Raw genomic sequence first — 20877 nt, 5'->3', positions numbered from 1 at the left:
ATTCATTTGGCAAGGAGAGGTGCTTTCCTGTTGATGACCTCAGGAATAAGGGTGTCTTGGCTGTCCAGTGACTGAATTCATGGCATCAAGCATGATCACCTATGCATCTGTGATATGACTGCACCACTAAAAAAGGAAGCAGAAAAGGTCAACCATGCAACATGGGAAGCTTGAACAAAGTTTGCTTACAACACACGAATGAAGGAAAATCGATAGTAAAAGTTTATATCACCCAAAAGCTGTATTAAATAAACTCAAGCAAGGCGGGAGGCTAGCATAATAAAGGAGCAAAGCCAGGCTCTTTCCTCTCGCCACCTTGTCTTGCAGCACTGCTAGCTTCGATCATCAGCTACCATGAAGAACACAAATATTAATGAAGGCATTTTTTTCTCCTTTTCATGTTTTTGTACTCTTATTCAAACATCACTGGAAAAAAAGAATTGCACTATTTACAAACTAAAAAATGTACATATAGTCTGATACAACTCAAGAACGCTTAGAAGTCGATGCCTCTCAAAGGAGGACCTCCAGCCCATGGCATCGACCAGTTCTGCAGACGTCACGACTGATCCCTTAGCGTGAAATGGCTGGTGCCTCTGTGAAATGGGATTAACCACAACGTCACGATAATTGGCCGACACTACTGGCTGGGGGGCCTCGCTTGAGGGGTATATGCCGCTGCATTCATGGCTTGTAACTGACCACAGTTTTACTACACAAAGCTAAGAGTACTGTTATTTCATACAGTTTTCAACTCTGGTCATTACAAAGCACAGTCACCCATGGTGAAGGAAAGTGTACTGTAAGCTGCCACACATACTTCCAAGTTACGTTACAAAACACAGTTTTTGCAGACATCTACACATCTGATATTGTGGAAAGACAGCCTTTTAAATTAGACTCAGTTTTGGGATTTAAGGTCACTTAAAAACTTAAATATTTGCTACCTGGCTTGTCTACTACACTACAAGAAAATGTCATTATACTAGCCTTTTTGAGGCTGTGTTCACTAGTCAAGAGCCAAGCAGTGTATTTAATGACTGCTAAGCTGCCATACACGAGGCTGTCGCCATCACCTTCCCCGGGAAGCACCAAGTCCTGGCAGATGTAGTAGTTGAGTTTGGTAAGACAACCACCAACACTCAGGGCCTTTGCAGGGCCTTTGGAAGAAAAGTTAAGCCTATGAGCAATGCAGGAGAGAATTGGGCCTGCATGTTCTGGCCGCTTTCACAAAATGCACTTGGTTCAGCACTATGAGTTTCTCCTCGTTGCATGCATGCCGCACACATATTTCAACCCACAACAATCACGGTCACAGCTCCCGGCAAGCAAAAAATCTAAACCCTCAGAATTTGAGTTTGTCTCCAAAGGAGACAGTATGGAGACCAAAGTTCAAAAGTATATATTCTCCACTAAAACAGACAGCACCATAATACACGACTAAACAGGAGCAGCAAGGACTTGCCTGAAAAAGATAAATGAAAACCGTTCAAATCTGTCAGGAAATGTGCCAGATATGCAACAAGGAAATTATTTACCACCATGTAGAGTCTTCAAGAGTTAATAAGATTGATAAGTATGTTATAGGAGCGACAGTCGAAGACATATTGACTAGAAGCTTTATCAATGTTACTGTTTCAACATCGCTAAAGCGACATCCTGCTCTAAGGCTCTTGTTGATGATTATGGATTTTTATGGCGCAAGGGCATAGAATAGTCACTGTGATGCTGAATGAATGTTTTCACAATGTACAAAGACAGACACGTCTTGCAAAGGCATGGAAGTGCTGTGCAGGAGATGGCAATGTACTTTTTATAGGGGTGTGCGAATATTGAAATTTTCTAATAAGAATCGAATACGAATATGAAGAAAAAATGGCTTCGATTATCGAATATCTGGTCAGCACAAAAAATATATTCACAAAAGATAAACAAGCAAACATTGCTGCTCATATTTTTTCAAAATAGTGTATGGCATTTGCAGCTGAAATGAACGAAACTAGACTGCCTGAGCACTGTATAAAAAAAAAAACCACGATGTGCGCAGAAATGTATACTACTTAATTGTACAGCATAACAGTATCCAAGCTGCAATGTGGTCAGGCAAAATGAAATCCATAACATGACAAGACTGGAAACAAAAATAACATGATGGCTAGTAAAACCTCATTAATTCGGAGTTCAAAGAACCGACAGAAATGCCCAGGTTATCCGAAGGTCGATTAATAAAATGCCCCGCGGCCCCGAAAAACAAAAACTACCGAAAATGCGGTAGTCTTATGAGGCGACTCTATCGTGCAAACACCTGTAATTACGTGACGAGCACCGATCGAGTTTCGGCGTGCTGGAAGACATTGCGAACGTAAGCGAGATGGGAACGCTCTTTGACGTCGGAATGGCGAGACTGCTTCTGAAAAGAAAAAAAAAACATTGACCAGCGACGCGTCAGTCAGCGTCTGAAAGCGGCACGGTGCTGAGATTGGACTACAGGCGAGTGCGCGGGCCGACAGTTGTCATTGCCACGGGCGAGTGGCGAAGCTCAGAAACCAAAACGACACGGCCAGGTTATTTTTTTCACCTAGTGACAGGGGCCCTCCGAACGTTGTCGCGCCTGCCGTTACGCCCACTTAAGAGGTGCATGGGCTACAGTGCACCATGTAATAAATAGGCGGGATATTTAAAGTATCGCTTGCCCTGTTATGACACCTCGACTCGCCTTTTCGGGAGCCTCACGCGAAATCCCGCAAGTAGGCTTTCCCGCATAGCGTAGTTCACCAAAACAAGATGACGGCGGTCACGCTCAGAGAGTTAAGGTGACAAAACGAATGCCATGTGTGTGGGCAATAATTAGATAACATATTACGGAAGAATAAAAAAATAAACGCGCTTTCGCGTTGCAATTGTTAGAAGCGGGTCGTCCCCCATCTTGTTCACAGCACGTGTGGTATGTGGGAAAGCCCACTTGCGGAATAGCGCAAAACGTCAAGCCTAGCGGCATCGGAATGCGATCGGTCCACGCGATAAACGATGGAGAAAAAGAGAACAGGGCCTTTATATTGTTTCCCTAGAACTTTAAACTCTATATTCAGACAATTTGCCCAGACATTGCGCTTTTGCCGCAATCAAATTTACGAAAGTCGGCGCGGTATACGATCGCTGCCGATTATTCGGGAATTTTCGAATATTCGGAAATTCTCGAATATCATTTCTCGATCCCCGCCGCGGTGGCTCAGTGGTTAGGGCGCTCGACTACTGATCCGGAGTTCCCGGGTTCGAACCCGACCACGGCGGCTGCGTTTTTATGGAGGAAAAACGCTAAGGCGCCCGTGTGCTGTGCGATGTCAGTGCACGTTAAAGATCCCCAGGTGGTCGAAATTATTTCGGAGCCCTCCACTACGGCACCTCTTCTTCCTTTCTTCTTTCACTCCCTCCTTAATCCCTTCCCTTACGGCGTGGTTCAGGTGTCCACAACGATATATGAGACAGATACTGCGCCATTTCGTTTCCCCAAAAACCAATTATTAATTATTATTATTTCTCGAATACGAATATGAACAGAATATAACATATTCAAATCATATTCGAAATTTCGAATATTCGCACACCCCTACAAAAAATAATTATTGCAGATAATGAGAAGAAAAAGCATTTGAACCGGTAAACAGTTTTTAGTGCAATTTCAATTCCGATATTGTTCATGAAAACAATGAGAAAAAAAAAAGACCATTTTATGCACCGTACAAAGACAAGCCCTTATAGTAAATGGTCTTCTGCTACAAAAACTCAGCTGGAAAAACCCTGCATTAGGAATCTTTATATTGAGAAACCAGATTTCTACCCGAATTTAAGCTAAAAAAATATTTCGCGATTTTTAACCCCTGAATTTTAGAAAAATAAAACCCAAAAATGAAGAGCCCTATGTATATACAGATAAGCATCGGTGAAATGCAGAAAAAAAAAACGAAAAGTCTTTCACTAGTTCATGCCTTCTCACACACAAAACACTAGTGTGAGGGGGTCATAAAATCAGTTCCTTAGCTGCTGACTATTTTTGCCTCTGGGGCCATACCCAGTGCTGCATATGCAACTATTCCATAACTTAGCCAATTCTACGTCAGTGCACCATATTATCTTCATTTTTTTGGCTATAGACATGAAAGCACACTCCTCTCGTGCATAACGAGACAAGCCAATGCTGACATTTCATACACTTTGAATGAAATACAAGTAAATGTGATGAAATAGTGCTGAGAAAAAGAAGCAGAAACAAACAGCCAATCTGCAAATTAGAAGTGTCTTGTACCTTCATGAAGCTCAGAATACAGCCTAAAAGTTGTGTCATAAGTCTCTGTCCCCGCCATTTGGCGCTGCTTCCTTTTTCGCGCTGAACCTCAGGGCCTTCTAGTGCAATTTGTAGCGCAATTTTTGCTCAGTCAATATGCATGGCATAAACTGACCCGCATACCCTTGAAATTTGCAGAAATTGTAATCGTGCAAACAAACCCTTGTGAACTTTAAGATTTCAACCATGCTTATTGCATTTATGTACTGCGCTTATTTAAGGTTATGCCTACAGACCTAGTGACATGAGGACTGCTCTGAGAGAAAGGGCAAAAGAGGCGCGCACAGCCTTTACAAAGTAGAAAAGCCAGTGAGTGCAGCACAACATATGTGCTACAGTCAATCTGCTACCCCTAATACAATCTGCTCAAAAGCCTTTTTGAGGTACAAATGAATGTTTGGATCATGATTAAAATGTGATGCTCAGGGACAGAGCAGTGAGCAATAGTTGGCTTGTTACCCATATTATTAAATTAAATTTACTAAATTTAAAGCTATTTCGCTTTAATATTCCTGTTTCACAAGCTCAAAGAAAGCACACTACAATCACCTCGCCAGTGATGGTGCCAAGGGTAGGCGAGAGGTGGTGGCCGCCACACCACAAATTTGCTTCACTACATTGCAAATTTGCCTACCGTTTCAGGAGCAATGTAATTGAAGAAAAGGGGCACATGTACAACCCTCACTTACCATGTGACACCACTTTTATGCCTTTATGATTAAAAAGAAGGGGATCACATGCATTAGTGATATATAGCTGCAGCTCTGTGACATAATGAATTTGCTATCTTGAAACGTTTTAATGAAGACCTGTGCCGCCAAGAATTCTCCATTCCTTTCCCGCGTCCGACTCCCAAACCTGGGTGGGGCTGTTGTTGTGGCCTTTATTATTGCTTGTTTGTTATATTATTTTGTTTTGGTTTTACATTTTAATGTTTTGACTGCTTTTGCCTCCAATGCATGACACTGGTTTTGCTACGATTGAGTGACACTGCTATTGCTACGATTTTGTTTGGTTTATCTGTCTATTATAACCTAGTGGTTTGTGTGATTTTTACATAAGCTAGGGATTTAAGCGAATTGTAGATAAGCATTCTGCGTTTTGTTTTTATTCTTGTAATTTACATATTTCTTGTTTGTTTATTTATTTATTAATTTATATTACCCCTAAAGGCCCTGCAGGAGAGGATATTACATGGGGGGGGGGGGGGGCGGTACAGTCATTGATAAACGCGATACACTTCAGTAACAAGTGCTATACAACAACAAAAAAACATTAAAACATAGGGCATAACACAGAAAGGACAAATGAACAAACAAAAAAATAGCAAATTTTACACATTTCCGTCACAGCGAAGAAACTCTTGAAATTTTATGTCAGTTTCTGTGGCGATGACTCATGGTAAACTATTCCATTCAATGATAGTACGGGGAATGAATGAATTGGCGTTGTGAGCGATAGAGCGGTGTCACATGGTGAATGATCGAGGGTTATAAATGTGCCCCTTTTTTTCTTCCAGTAAACAGATGGTAGTGTGCGCGTGTGTTGTCTTCATTGCGCCGCAGTTTTTTCTGTCATGCATCAATTCGCGCCCCACAGCTGGCCGTCATTATAGGGTGAGAGCGTGCTTCTGCGTGACGCACTCTGGGCAGCTCGCAGACGTCAAGCTGAACGAAAATTCCCAGCACTGTTTGAAGGGCATATTTGTCTTACTCATCCGCTAAAAGCGCAGATCGGAGCTTGAAGAGTAACGTCGGGTGTGCTCTAAACGCGCATTCCAAATTGGCGCTGCGTGGCACGGAGATCCCGGCCGTTATATTCTGACAAGGTGCAGTCCACGGGAGTTCGAACCCGACCGCGGCGGCTGTGTTTTTATGGAGGAAAAACGCTAAGGCGCCCGTGTGCTGTGCGATGTCAGTGCACGTTAAAGATCCCCAGGTGGTCGAAATTATTCCGGAGCCCTCCACTACGGCACCTCTTCTTCCTTTCTTCTTTCACTCCCTCCTTAATCCCTTCCCTTACGGCGTGGTTCAGGTGTCCACAACGATATATGAGACAGATACTGCGCCATTTCCTTTCCCCAAAAACCAATTATTATTATTATTCTTATCCACGGGAGCAGCAAGCCGGCGCTGCACAAACTTCAGTTTCGGTTGCCTTTGTTTTAGCTACCACGGCTTGTTTGCAAGAAAACAAACTGCGATTTAAAGTAAAATAAAAAATGAAAACAAATTGTTCGTTTAGCGGGAATCCAACCCTACTCTTCCGCGTGTAAAGCGAGTTCACTAACCACTACACTACGCAGCATACGGGTTCTGCCGCCTCTAAAAAGGCACCTAGGGAAGGATAACGTTCGCAGCGATCCTAGCGGAAATTACCCTTCTTTCGTCTGACACACTCTTCTACCTCACTCTAGCCATGTCAATGCGCCTTTTCTTGGGCTCTTCGTCCACCTTCTTTAAAATATCCAGTTTTTCCTTCAAAGACAGCACCTTCCGCTTTCGCGACACCGTACTGATTGCAGTACCTTTCGGGCTGACGCGATCGATGCTCGTAAAACGACACACGCAAACAACACGCTGCACTTCCGTAGTTGTCGCGCACGAGGGAACAAAGAAGCTGGAGCTTCCGCTGGTGTGACGATCTGCGCGCTGGCTGTAGTGGTGGTGGTGGTTGGTACTACGAATTATTCTGGGAAGGGGGTCCCGCCGTGGGGGACTCTTGGGGACCAGGGGAGGGGGAAGGGGGCGGGGGGCGGGGGGAAGGGCGGAGGTTGTCACCGTCGCTTCCGTGGCAATCCTTGGTCGTGGGACCCAGTCAGCAGACCACCGCCGCAGCAGGAACGTCAGCCGAATGACCGTCGGAACGGGCGCGCAGGGCCGCGAGAAATGTGGAGAGGCCAAATCGCGCCCGACCAGTTGGGTTGGCTGGTTCGCAGGGCGAACGGACCAATACGCAGCGGCTCTAGCCTCGGGCAACAACAATGTAAAAAGAAAAAGGCGAAGAGGCCGCCCCAAAAAACTAGAGAGAGAAAGCTTCTCTTGCCTCGTCAGCCTCCCTGCTGCCGCGGAATCCCGAACCAACGTACGTCGGGACCAGTATCCCCCTCCCCCACCTCATAGCAACAACCACCACCATCATAAGCCGGCACTGGCGCACGCTGCGCCAGTGGCTGCTCGACGGTCGCGGTACCGAAGTTCGTATCATCCGGCGCGACGCGGAAAACTGTTCGGAACATCCGAATTTTAGCCCATTGGACAATGCATTTCGGCGAGGGAATTTCACGAATTCGTATCACACCGAAATTCGTATTAGCCGGGTTCGTATCACCGAGATTACACTGTATATTTTTCGCCCGTAGGAACTTAACATGAAGCACAATGAGCTATGAAAGTTAAGGGATGCACTTGAGTGCACCACCACGACATATGCTGTATCGAGAGATACAAAAATTAAACACCCCATCACCCCCAGTGGCTGTTTTCGCTAGCAAACCACGGTGATGTCAAGGACAATTTTAGTAAATCGGTCTCTAGAGCTAACCAACACAACTATTTTCTTCCAAGCGGTGGTCACAGAGTACTTTTTCGTCTTGTCATCCTACATTTTATTCGAGTGATGAGAAAACGTACATTAGCTTTTTAAATCTAACTTCATCAGCGATACATGTGTCTTGTAATTGTTGCTGAACAAGCATCAACATCTGCCTGGATATGGCCACTACGCCACAAATACGTCGTCCATCTGCAACCACCTTATTCCCACGTGGCCTCTACATCGTCAGGAAAGAAAGAAAAATAAAACAAACTGAATAGACTTTCTCCCGAAGTGAGTTTTCAACACAGGCCAGCGCGACAAGATCAGCTTCGCTGGCCACTTCAATACAGCATTGTGCCATCACCACAGCACATCACCCCATTCGCTATACTATCACGGTTTGGGTATCGTCTTCATAAGCTTCCATTCGGGTGGTGGGAACAGATCAGCTCTCTTTGCCACTGCTTTAGAGTAGTACGCCATTACCACAGCCAATTTTTTTTCGCATTCGCAGCACGTAAGTAGTCTTAAGTGACTTCCGCATTTTTTTCGACCTCGGTTTGTGTTCTGGCTCATGCCTTTTGCATTGTGTTCTGAGTTCGGCTCCAGAGCGACATTCCGTTCTAGTTCAAAACGGTTCAGGATCAAAAAAAAATTGTCGAGGTAGATGGGTTTTTAATCAACCTTGTTATGCTGTTTGCTTTTCTGTGTGATATTGATAGATAAAATAAAAATGCAAAATTTGTTGAAAGCGAGATATTTTCACTTTACCCATTTTAATATACTGCAAGGCAGAAGTATACATGGTTTTGGCATTTGTCAACAAACATGGGTGCTGATGATAATGGCCCCAAGGCGCTTCTGGTATCAATGGCGTTGGGCTTGAAAGGATTTGCGCCGGTGAAGACCACGCGTGTCGCATAGCGATTCAAAAGGCACTGATACAGATGATCCCTGTCCCGCTGGTTTTGATAAGGCGGCAAGCTAAGCATTCTGCGCAGTGTTCGATAAGGTGACAGTGTAGGTACTTCCCCAGCTTTCGATGCTTTTATTTTTCTCCGGTGTTACTGCTTTCTCAAGAAATGTGCCCATTCATATTCTTCAAAAAGGAAAGTGTTCTGGGGGTGTTGCCTGAACAAAAAAACATTCAATAAAACCACCTATAGAAATTTTCGGCAAGAGATGCAAAATCAAATCAACTAAGAATTGATGCAAATCGACTATGTATATGCCAGAATCCATCTGAGAGGAACTGACAGTGAAAATCTGTTGCATTTTGCACCTACAGAACCCTCCAGCTTCAGCGGTTTCAGAGACCCCGCCATGTAAGTCCCTCCCCGTCCCATGAAGCTCGTGTCAGTAGGGAATTTCTTGCGCATGCGCCGTCAGGACCACTGCATGCTCCCTCTACGTTACCGCACACTGCTGAGAGCAAGCTGCTTTGTATTGGCAGCTATAGTACACATACACCTTTCTGTCGCCCCAAAGCAGACTTGTCAGCCAGCCCCTGACCCTCTACCGCATGGAATGAGAATATGCCATAAGCCTCTCAACCGGCCATATCCCTCACTCAACAACAGCCTCGTGGCAACACCTGACAACCAAGAGCTTACCAAACATATTTGCTTTAAAAGGGCATTGAAACGGTGTCCACCGGAGGTACAAAAAGGCTGAAATACTGAAAGATGTTGCAACGCCTATCCTTTGGCAAAAATTTTTGATCTAGCATATGTAACACAGGAGATATCGGCGATTCAAAACAGCCTCCGTGCTTTCCTTCTCACCTCACACACCAGAAAGAGAGAAAAAGAGTAAAGATTACGAACCAGCACCAGACTCCACCCACGAAAGAGTCGCCCAGTCAACCCAGACCTTTCTCTCTCTCTCTTTTTTTTTTTTTGCTGCTCGCTCTCCGGCCACGTCTAGACAATACAGGAGAGTGTGGAAAGGAAGTCATGCTGTGGTCTCCTGCTGACCGTGCATCCAATCTTCGCTGCCATTTTTGGTAAACCAATTCAGAAAGCCGCTTACTGCTGACGTAACAACCGCTGAATGACGCATTGTGCGCGGCTTTGCACAAAAGTGCGGCACCACAGTCCACCAAAAGAACGAAAGCGGGAATTTTTTTAGATTACATGCAAAATACCGCCTCACTTCAGAGGTCTTGTATGTGGCATGCACACTCAGAGGCATTTGTTCTGCACAATCTGAACCGCCACATTCTGAACCCCTTTTCAAGGACCCTTTAAATCGCCTGTTCGACATTGCCTTTGTAATTCCTGTTTTATACCTCGAGCCCCTATAGCTCAGTATCTTCAAGAATACAGCTTATGGTGGCTTCTCGCTAGTACAGTGTAAAATTAAGATTTTGGCCTACGCCCGTGGCATCGTCTTCTTTTGTTCTGATAAAAAAAAATGGAGGCTTGGATGGGTTGTGAACACTTCCTTGTCTGAACGGACACAAATCTGCAAGATCTTTGTTGCAAAACTGTTGCAGTTGCTGCATTTTGCTAGGAAAATACAAGCGCAACATAGAATTTTTGCGACTTTTCTGGGGCACTGTCAAAGGGATCCTACGTGTTGACAGAATTTTTCACTACCTTCATAGAATCTAGTAATATGTCGTGCACTTTTTGTCACCCACCAACTTGTTTCAGTTTATTTTTCAAAACTACAAGCCACCACTTCCTGGGAGCTGTGCTTAAATGGCAACTTCAGCATTTTTTTGCCCTCCTCTGATTTTAATGAACCTTTCACAGCGCGTTCGTTGCGTTTTTTGGTCCTTTGTGCCGAGGTTCACAGTGGGGCGGTGTTTTGCAGCAAATTAATTTTAAAACTTCCTATTTCATGGCCTCAATCGGGGAGACTTTTATGGGCAACCTTGCATGTGTGAAGTCATTGGACGCATAGTCGTCGATATTCACTCTGCATTTGCTGAAAGGCAAAATTTGGAGCTGGCTTGTAGTCATTCCTTTGGAGTGAGTGACCTATCCGGAAGTGAGAGTGTTCTCCTATCCAGTCTAGGTGTTTCGGTTATTTCTTTATACGTTATGAGAGGGTCTTTATTCCCACTCAGGGGCACTTCCAGAGCAGATCGCATGTATAATTCTCAAGCAAAGCTGTGAGCACCCTCATTGCCCGGAATGCCCTCATGAGCAGGAACCCTTATGAGGGAGACCTCTCTGCTAGAGGGGTATCTTAGTAATTTGGCGGCTTGACTGGAGACCACCTCCTTACAAAAGTTGTGAACAGCTGCCTTACTGTCAGACAAGATGACCTTGGCTTTGGTACTGACGCACGCTAGGGCAATAGCAGCCTCCTCTGCCGCTAACGCATTCCTAGTGTTAATCGATGCTGCAGTCACTTTCTCCCCATTCCCATCAACGGCGGCAATGACGGAGGCACAGGCTGCGTCGCAGAAGGCTATGTTACCCGGTGGGTCCCGGGCAAGATTGTTCATTATTGCTCGAGCTCTGTCTTCTCTCTATTATGTTCCGGGTGCATCTTGTTAGGTATATTGGCAATTTTCAGATGCTTCCGTATGTCTAAGGGGATTAGCTCTGCAGTATACGGGGGTTTACTCCCGCTCTCCCCTAGGTCATTGAGGATCTGCCTGCCCCCTATTGAGGAGCTAAACCTCAAAATTTGAGATTAATTCCGGCGGGCAGATGAACCCCATCTTCGAAGAGAGAGCGTTTCTCGCCAATGCCTCCTGAAGAGCATGCCTGAAGCGTCAGGGGTTTTTCTGTCGCGCCGACCGAAAGAAAGGATGGGATGACGCGTCCGCCGTATGGCGGCGCTGTCAGATGACCCTCTAGCAGACGACACGCAGGCAGCACATAATTTTCTTGTGACTGCCGTTGCAGCAAAAAGTATGCCTTCTGGTGCGCTGTTTCTTATATTATTAGTGTGGTGTGTTTAGTGTTATCGTTTGACAAGTGACGCGTCGATGACTGCAGTTGCTGGAGGGAGTAGAGAGCGAAAATGCGTTGCTGTTGCGTTCCGTTTTGCATGTCATGTCAACGAAACAAGAAGCCCGGCGTTTCGTTCCATGCAATTCCTGTCGACTTAGAACTCCGGGAAAGACAGGTAATTCGAGAAAAAAAACTGGCAGCCATGCACATCAAATTAGTCTGCAGTTTGTAGCTTGCATTTCCAGCCAAGGAAATGGTACTGTAGACAGTTTGACTGCATGCCCACCAAGACAGGGGTGTACTCTTTTACCCGACGTCAGTGCTCTGAAGAGTGTTACATGGCCTCAAGAAGTTCGTCGATATCATGCTCAAAGACCGAACGCATCTTCAAAGGCCACTGGACACATGCTTGCTCTACAACTAGTGTGAATAAAATCGCGGGTTTTCCTGTCCTGACCTGTGAGAACAAGGATAGTGGCCACATGGAAGCACTACTGCATATTACGTGCAAGAAGTTAATCAAACCGTTGCTAACAAACCATGCACTTGACATAACAGACAAGAACGCAGTTGCGAAGATGTACAACAAGCTCTTTCCCGAAAAATCTTGAAACTGCAGTACGTACGTATAAGAAACGATTTCCGCCGCCTTCATCGCACAGGCGCATGCCATTTTCCTTGTAAGTGCGAACGCGTGTGTGTCTTCAAGCGCTTTTTTTTATATTCACAAGTCGCTCGCCATGTCTGATACTCCCCTTGTTCCAGTCCTCATTTCATCAACGCACGTGCTTGTCATTTGGATAAATCTGGTCAGTCAGGCGTGCTGTGTTACTCCCAAAGTCACTGTGCGCGTGTGCATCACAGAGGAATCTAGTGAGCTGTGTTTCTTGCGGAAATAGAGAAGAGAAGCATGGGTTTATTTGCAATTTGTTAACGTTATTCAAGGAGTTACCGTTCAGCGAAAGCTCGTCGGAAAAATGACCAGAAACAACGCAGGCTGGGCCTTCCAAGATCTGCTTGACCCGATCGAAACACCTCTCGCAATGCTCCGCAGCAAGATTGTAACAGACGCGCGCTTCGCAAAGATTTAAGAACTTTAGATATGAGAGATGTGCCCCGCGGGCCAACGACTCCCCAGGCAGGTTACCGCGACGTCTCCGACTTCCATGCATTGAGTGCCATGCAGTCCTCCTTTCCCACTGGTCACCTGTACATTTGAGAGCTCCGGTAATTCCGGACTTCCTCCTGTCCAGGAGGAAGTCCGGAATCTCATGGATTATTTTCCCTTTTTGCTTGTCCGAAGTAGTTGATTTCTTGCCGTTGGCAACAGTACAATATACAACCATGCATCATGCAGTGTAAATACTTATTTTGAGGCATTTCTAGCCACTGGAAGCACTTGTTGAAATATGGATGTTTCGAACATGTTCAGTTTGTTGTAAACCGTCCAAAAGTTACTGGTTATGCAGCAGACAAAAGGTCCTAACGGCATGATAGAACGGCGTGCACAGCACGCTTTCAGATTTCGAAAACGAAACTGATGATCCTCTTTCAGTATTATGTGGAAGTAAGCTCAGACTTTTTAAGCATTTGCTGCACTCTAAGACCTTGAAAAACATGTTTTTGTCATTAACAAAATAAAAAGTTGTTGCTCAAAGCCCAAAAAAAGGATGAAACATCATCATTTGATATCCACTAGGCCCCCTAGGGGAGGTCGGTGGTTCATTCTCACTTTGGTCGACACTTCGCGCCTGACGCTTATTTTTATTACCCAGCGTTGATGCGTAGACCGAGGACTCTACTATGTTTCTTCCCTGACACGGTAAGAATCGGTAGTGCTGAGGTCTGTTCCTCGCGGGCCTTCGATAATAGTACATGTGGGGATAACGGTTTTTTTTTTTTCGCATTTGCAGATTGATCTTGCTGTACTTCAGCGGCTGCAGCGCGGATTTTTATGTGCTGCAAGTTACGTACACGTATTATTATTTTCGCATAAGTACCGACGGGTTCCAACGGTCTCGAAAAGGCGGGAAATTTGTGTAACGGAAAAGTAGCCAGTGCGCCTTCATTCAAATTTCACAAATTCGCCCTCATATGCGCTGTGCCCTGAACAAGATGCACCGCACCCTGTGCTGTGCCGTGGACAATTTATTCCTCTCCGCGGTGCCGTTGCTGGCGCGCGGCTTCATCGCCCGTCGCCGCCATCTTGGAGCGTCAGGAAGTCGAAAATTTGTTCCTGCTCCTAGTTGTCTCTTCTACTTCTGTCCCATCCGTATGCCCTGCACTGCTCCTCAGCCAAGCTACTTTTGCTTCGCCTTTTCCTTCTAATCGCTGTGTCTTGACCATTACGCACATGTGACCCTACCTACTGTTCTACCACGCCTTTCAGACGCAGTGCGGTGTAAGGCGTACAGGGTTGCAAAAAACAATGCCCATTGCCCATTTCCTTTCATATGTGCAACAACCGCGGCCCTCCACTTCATGCAGGCAGTTTTGCCGCTTTGTTTCGCCTAGAGCGCGGTGTCGAACTACCGCGTTTTCCGTAGTTTTGCGTCATTTTGCGAAAAGAATTGCTGGACGTACAGAGAGGCATGGACGTATAGAGAGGTATGGAAGAGCCGTTTTGTGTGCATACCGCTATTTTGACGTGCTTCGCGCGTTACATTTGTCTTCCTCTTTATGCCAAGATTGTACCGGTCCCGTGAGAAATTTCAACTGCCGACGTAGTCATCCTCTCGTAAATGACGGACTAAAATATGTAGGCCCTTGTTTGAATTTGGAAACTAATTTTATTTTTTACTTAAAAGCCATGGATGACGTTCAGTTTTTCGATCAACATTCTGCGGGAGCGGAATGTCGCCTACTAGGGCGGCTTCGTACTGCAAGTTATCAGTAAGGTCACTTCAAACCATTCCTGCGGAAGCAGATGTTTACCCCTCTTGCGATTACTAAAAAAATGCGGAAAATTTCATCTGCGGAAGTAGCCACCTCTTTCGAAATATCGGATTGAAAATAGGTAGCCCTTCGTTTCGTGGTGTTCAATTTTCACTTCCTATTTCACCTACAGCCGTGGCAAGGCCACCAATAGAGTAAATGCGCAGCGAGGGCCAACCTAACTGCAGCAAAGTAGGCACCAGTCACCAATGAAATCATTTCAAGCTATTGGGTGCGGACAGATGTTTTGTATGCCCTCATTTTGACTTGTTTCGCGTGTGCTTCGTTGACTTGCTTGCTCATATCATGATTAACTCAAAACATGCAAGTTGCATTTTAAAAGTATTAACATTGATAAGGTTAGACTGAAAGCAGTCCATGGCTTGAATAGCTGCCATCTGTAATGCTGTAACTACATCAGTGTAATTATTTGCGCGCGAAACAATAACAGTGTCCTCTTCAGCATATCGGAACAATAAAACAGGCACATTGTTAGCAAGATCATTAAAGTATAGATTGAATAGCAAAGGACTCAATAGGGAACCTTGTGGGACTCCGGATATAATTGCCGTGAAATCTCTATGTAAGAGCAGCTAGGATGTCTATTTAAAGGAAAGTTTTTTGGGTGAGCTGGTGATCCATTGTAGAGAAAAAAAAGTGCTCTCAAAACAAAAGCTGAAGGAGACAATGGGACACCAAACAAGATGAAAATTCCAACTAAAGTTTTGCAAGACATGGAATATATGTACATCCACTCTCAGCAAAATAATCAAAGTAGTAATATAAGTTTTTTCTGTCCGATTTCATTGTTTTTGCATACATCAGCATTACTTTTTGTTTTGCAGAAATAGAATATTATATGCTGCTGTTCTTGCAGTAACATTTGGTGGAATCTGTGTATGTTCCACATTCATTTCTTTCATCATGTTTTCATTTTCTGCACTAGGATTTCCACTTAACAATGAGTCGCCAACTAACCCAAACTTGTAATAAGGAAGTAATTACTCATTGGCATCCACCCAAGCACAGCCATACGGCTACAAAAGAAAGCTACACAGTTCTCCCAGAAACTTCGCCGTTAAAGAAATATTCGTCCTGGTCCGGAGTTCAAACCCAGGACCACCGCTACACCGGAGCAGTCGCTCTACCAACTGAGCTAACCAGGACGGCAAGCTTATGGTAGGGCAAGAGCGAATTGATCAATAACTCGGAAGTGGGAACAGTGTTGGTCAAATGTTTAGGGGAATCTGCCGAGGTTGAGTACATGGGACTTACTGCCTTATTACAAATCTACTCGCCCAAACTTGTTTGCTTCTGTCATTTAAAAAGTGCTGCTTGAATGGTTAAATATGCACACAGTTCCACTTGTCGCTCTGTAATTTCACATATTGCACATTTTTGTAGTCATTTATTTTGTGCCTGATGTACCTGGCGTCCTTACAGGGTTACAGAACTCATCCTTGCTGGCTGTTGGATCGTGAAGTGCAAGCCTGGCTACGCCAACAGTAAAGTTGACTGCTTTGTCCTATATTGCTGTGGTTGGAGACAGGACAGCAAGCGACATGAAGCCTGGATGCCTCACCATACCTAGTTATAGGTGTAAAAGCTGCACGTTTGTTGGAAACAACAGAAAACACCTAGCGAACCATGTAGCCTTAAACCACAGCAGCCGAGTGTATAGGTGCAGCCTTTGTGTGTTTGTTACTCGCTACAAGAGCAACTTCTACCGGCACAGACGGAATATCCACAAGCTTAATAGTGCTAATGTGTGTGAAATGTGCGGCCAGGCGTGTGACAACCAAGATGAACTTGTGGCGCATGCCTCTAATGAACACCCGCAGTTCTTGGATGCGCTACTCAGGAAGCTGGAAGCCAAGGGAGTGCGCTGCACGAGGTATGCTGCAAAAATGAACATGGAAGATGGCGGAACTGCCCATGCATCTGCTAAAAAAACAGTTGCAAAGAACCTTCAGCCAGAACTGGTCACTGGTGATGTTAGTGGTCAGATTTACCTGCAAAATGGTGTTCCTGAAAAACAGAATGAAAATGCTGAACAGTCAAAAAAGAGGCCTCGCGAGAGTTCGCCACCTGTGTCTAACAAAAAAGGGCGTACAGGAAGACTAACCTATACCTGTGCTGAATGCGACTTCGTAACCAAATGGCCACGAGAATTTCTCAGCCATAGGAGAGACGTTCATGGTGATCGCATTAGCATTCATGAATGCCCTTTTTGCGAGTATGCTTCCAAACAGCTACAAAACCTAAAGAAGCACTGCAATACCGTCCACAAGGAGGAGATGTATGGTGGAATCAGGACAATGACAACAATGGTGAATGGCACTGCCCACCGCATGTTCAAATGTCGATTCTGTCCCCTGACCAACAAGCGCAGGGCTAACGTGAAGATTCATGAACGCATGCATACTGCATCAAAGGGGGCCAAATTCCAGTGTGTTCTTTGTAGCTACCGATGCAACAACACTGGTGTTCTCGCCAGGCACATGAAGCTCCACAAAGCAGATAACCCATCGCTGGACTTGAGCCGTATGAAGACGTTTTGTGAAAATCTCAATGCACTGCCTTCCAGGCCAGCAGTTGCCAAAAAGAGTGTTCCTGAGTCAGCAGCTGCACAGAGGTCCGAGATTTCGGCATTAAAGGACAAGCTGAAGACACCATCACGCAAGAAGATATTCAGCTACTTTTGTGACAAATGCCCTGCCATGTTCAAAAGCCACACTGACTTGGACACGCATAAGACGTACCACAATTCTGCTCATCTGTATCCATGTCACCTATGTGACTACAGAGCCAGACGCAAGCCTCATCTGCACAAGCACCTTCTTGTCCATACACCAAAATATGCAGAACGCCAAAATGGCTTAACATTAGCTGAGATTCGCAGCCAAGATCGCAGCCAGCAGCCAGAGTCTGCCACCCCTCCTGCAGCTCCAGCTGCTGCTGATCAGATGTTACTTCTGGAGAAAGCCGAGACTCGTGCCTTTGTGGATGCTGGCTCTCAGAGCATGGCAGTCAAGTTGCACTACTGCCATCTCTGTCCGGGAGCTTTTCTGAACGCGAGAACGCTGAAGTATCACCTAAGTCTGCATGGTACTGCAGCTGTCTATTACTGCCCCTTCTGCACCTATGCGGCCAACAGCACAGCCAATATGAGTGCACACAAGCGCCTTCACTACCTAAATGTACTGAAGCAGAAACAACCTCCCAAGATGTTTCGCTGCAACAAATGCCCTGCATCATTTTCAAGGTACAATCGCTTTGATAGTCACCTTACCCTTCATGGAAGCAATGAACGATTTCGTTGCTCACAGTGTGACTACTCTGTCAAGTTTGCAGCAAATCTCGTCAAGCATCGTAAGCTTCATGAAATCCTTGTGCCCGAGTCAAAGCAGCTGAAAGTAGAGCCTCCTGCACCACTTACAAGCACTCCTCACCCACCTGAAAACGGTTCTGGGCCAACTACTGCTGTGCCTTTGTCAGACAGTGCACCAAATGCTGCCACACCAGCAGTTGTTGAAGAAAAGCATGTGTACATCTGCAGCAAATGCCCGTACGCATTCCATCGGCGTGAGACTGTTGTGAACCATCTTCAGCGCCATGGTACTTCAGAAGGACTGTGCTGTACTTTTTGCGATTACCGGTCAGTACACATGTCAACTTTAGGAGACCATACAAGGCGTCATTTTCAGCCGGTGTGTCACTACAAGCCTCAGGCTTATATGAAATGCGATTCGTTGGAGATTTGGAGTACTTCCAGTGATGGCACTAGGACAGTGGTGTTTCGAGATGATGGAGATGAAAAGTATTTCCCTGAACTTGATGACTGTGATGATGCCGGTGAGGATGACACATCAAGCCCTGCTTCCACACCAGCCTCCTCTGGATCGTGTTCAGCTTCAACGGCATCCTGCTCTCCTCAGCTACAATTGAACAATAAAGATCTTGAACCTGCGGTTTTGAAGCTTGTCAAGCACAGGACAGATGATGTGGTTCTAGCAAGCAAGGAAACGCTCGAGGAATTGGTGAGCAATGTTGTTATGCTCAATGATAAAAAGGACGAAATGCCTCCTGGTTGCAAGACGCAAGTAGTCAATACTGCAGTTTTAGATGGCACCAAGCAGTTGAATGAGGTTGGAGAAGTTGCACAAGCAGAACACAAGTCTGAAAGTGAAACTGACTCAACAGATGATGGGGAGAGTGCACAGGATTTGTTCAATTGTATTTTAAATCCTGCTCCCATGGAATGCGAAGATTTGGAAGATGAGAAGGATGTGTACTATGAAACAATCAGTGAGGTTCCAGATGTTGCCTATGAAGTTGAATGTGAAACTGTGGAGGAGGATTTGATAGTCTGAAGCACTTGCAACAGATACTAATTCCATGCTGAAGGCTCCCAATAAGCATGCTGAGCGCATTGAATTTGGATATCACTGAAGCAGTTGATTGTGCAATGTCTGCAGAGCACAACGACATGTTTCTCCATAGTGTAGAGTGTGAAGGTGAATATATGACAGGAGATTTGCCCGTTGGAACAGCAACTTCATCTTTGGTCACTGATAAAAGCCTTACAGCAGTAATAGAAGCAGGCTTAACTTCTGAAAGCGATATTTCTTTTCAAGTAAAGAAATTTGAAGAGAGCAAGCCTGTGTGCTCAAGAATTGATTCACATGGTCATCCAGTAGCAACAATTCCCGATGACAGCCCATATGTTGGTCTAAAAGAAGCAGCTGTATCAAATTTGCCCAATAATTTTGAGCTGAAAGATTGTGACATTGAGGCTGCAGGGTACAATTTAGAGCCCGACACATGTAGCCAAGCTAAAACACAGGATGTGCACGACGATTTCTCTGAGCCTAGTGTTCTGCAAAGCAGCTCAGGGTGCAAGAATACCAATTTCTTATTGTTTGGCGATTCAAAGTGCTTCTTTACAGGACCACTTCATAGTTATTCAATGTGCCACATCTCTCCCATATATGCAGAAGCTGAATCAAGTTTTTTTTTCCAATTTATCTTCATAAAACTTTTTTAAAAGCACTGTGCTGTACAATGGCTTAGCCTAACAAAATTGTCAACAGTACGACTGGAGACCTTCAGCCTCTTGAGCTTGCAAGTTTTTTCCTAATCAAGTTGACCATATCTGGTATGTAGTAACAGGACTATGACATGAAACTTGTGGTTGTGTGTTAATGTGTGCATTTGGAGCACAGTGCACATTTTAATATACGGTTTGTACCCGAAGCATTCCGACTCTGACCTTTCCCGTTTTCTTTATGTAATCACCCTTATTCTGCTGTAATGTTGACTGTCACAGCCGTCTGTCTTTATGTTGGTATTATAGCTTCACCATCATACATGCACTGTATGTATAGTTATTACTGGCCTTGTGTGCACTGTGAGTGTACATGGCTATATGTGTAGCAGTGTTTCAAGTGAAACATGGACCATTTGTTGATTTATTGAACAGTTGTTGATTTATTATCTGACTGGATTTGTGCTTGCATCTAATAGCATGAAAAACTAGAGAGCAGCGTCAAAGTGGCAAGAAGGACCTTGTCACTTTCAAGGGCTCAATATTTCACGGTGAAGCTGGTTCAACCAGTTTTTGTAAAGACCAAAAACATTGTACACAAACTGTCATGACTATGTGTTTCACAATTGATAATAAAGGTATCTTATTTCTTTTTGTCACTTTGTGCAAAATATTGTAGCTTGGTACAAAGGCAGCTTGCAGAGAGCATGCATTGATGCCATGTCTTCGTGTGCTTGGTCAGAGTTTACTGCGCTGCTGCCAACCCTGCTACTTTTGCTGCTGGTAATGCCGCATGCTTCTTAGAGGAGGATGTGCAGTTAACTGCTCAGTACTTTTCACTATCTGAGCTGGCCACAGGCATGCAATTTCAATAGTGTGCATTCATTTATATGCATGAACAGATGCTCGCAGCAATTTTCATGGCTTGAATTCTGCAAGAAAGCTGACTTTCCTGGTAGCAATGCAGCGAGGATACGAAGGGTGCTTTCTGCACTTCAGTGCGCAACCTGCGTAATGCACCTCTCAGCTACAAGATGTGTAAATAGGCTAAGGAAATCCAGCTTTATTTATGGCTTCGTTGTCGTGCAAACTTCTGGGGGCGC

At 45.0% G+C, this 20877-nt stretch overlaps 1 protein-coding gene across 1 annotated transcript; it reads left to right on the top strand.

Annotated features, from left to right (window-relative positions):
* The first annotated feature begins 13565 nt into the window (after positions 1-13565).
* Positions 13566-20432, top strand: LOC144102502 (uncharacterized). Its single transcript, XM_077635763.1, has 2 exons — positions 13566-13615; positions 16171-20432. The coding sequence occupies exon 2, from the start codon at positions 16290-16292 to the stop codon at positions 19098-19100; it is 2811 nt and encodes a 936-aa protein (XP_077491889.1). The 5' UTR covers positions 13566-13615; positions 16171-16289; the 3' UTR covers positions 19101-20432.
* The last annotated feature ends 445 nt before the right edge of the window (positions 20433-20877 follow it).

The sequence above is a fragment of the Amblyomma americanum genome, chromosome 1 (genome assembly GCF_052857255.1).
Source record: "Amblyomma americanum isolate KBUSLIRL-KWMA chromosome 1, ASM5285725v1, whole genome shotgun sequence".
NCBI classification, from domain to species: domain Eukaryota; kingdom Metazoa; phylum Arthropoda; class Arachnida; order Ixodida; family Ixodidae; genus Amblyomma; species Amblyomma americanum.
This window is presented reverse-complemented; position numbering and strand designations above follow the sequence as displayed.

What these genes read in the sequence shown, in the direction of transcription:
- LOC144102502 (XM_077635763.1), top strand. Translation starts at nt 16,290, where the DNA reads ATGAAGCCTGGATGCCTCACCATACCTAGTTATAGGTGTAAAAGCTGC.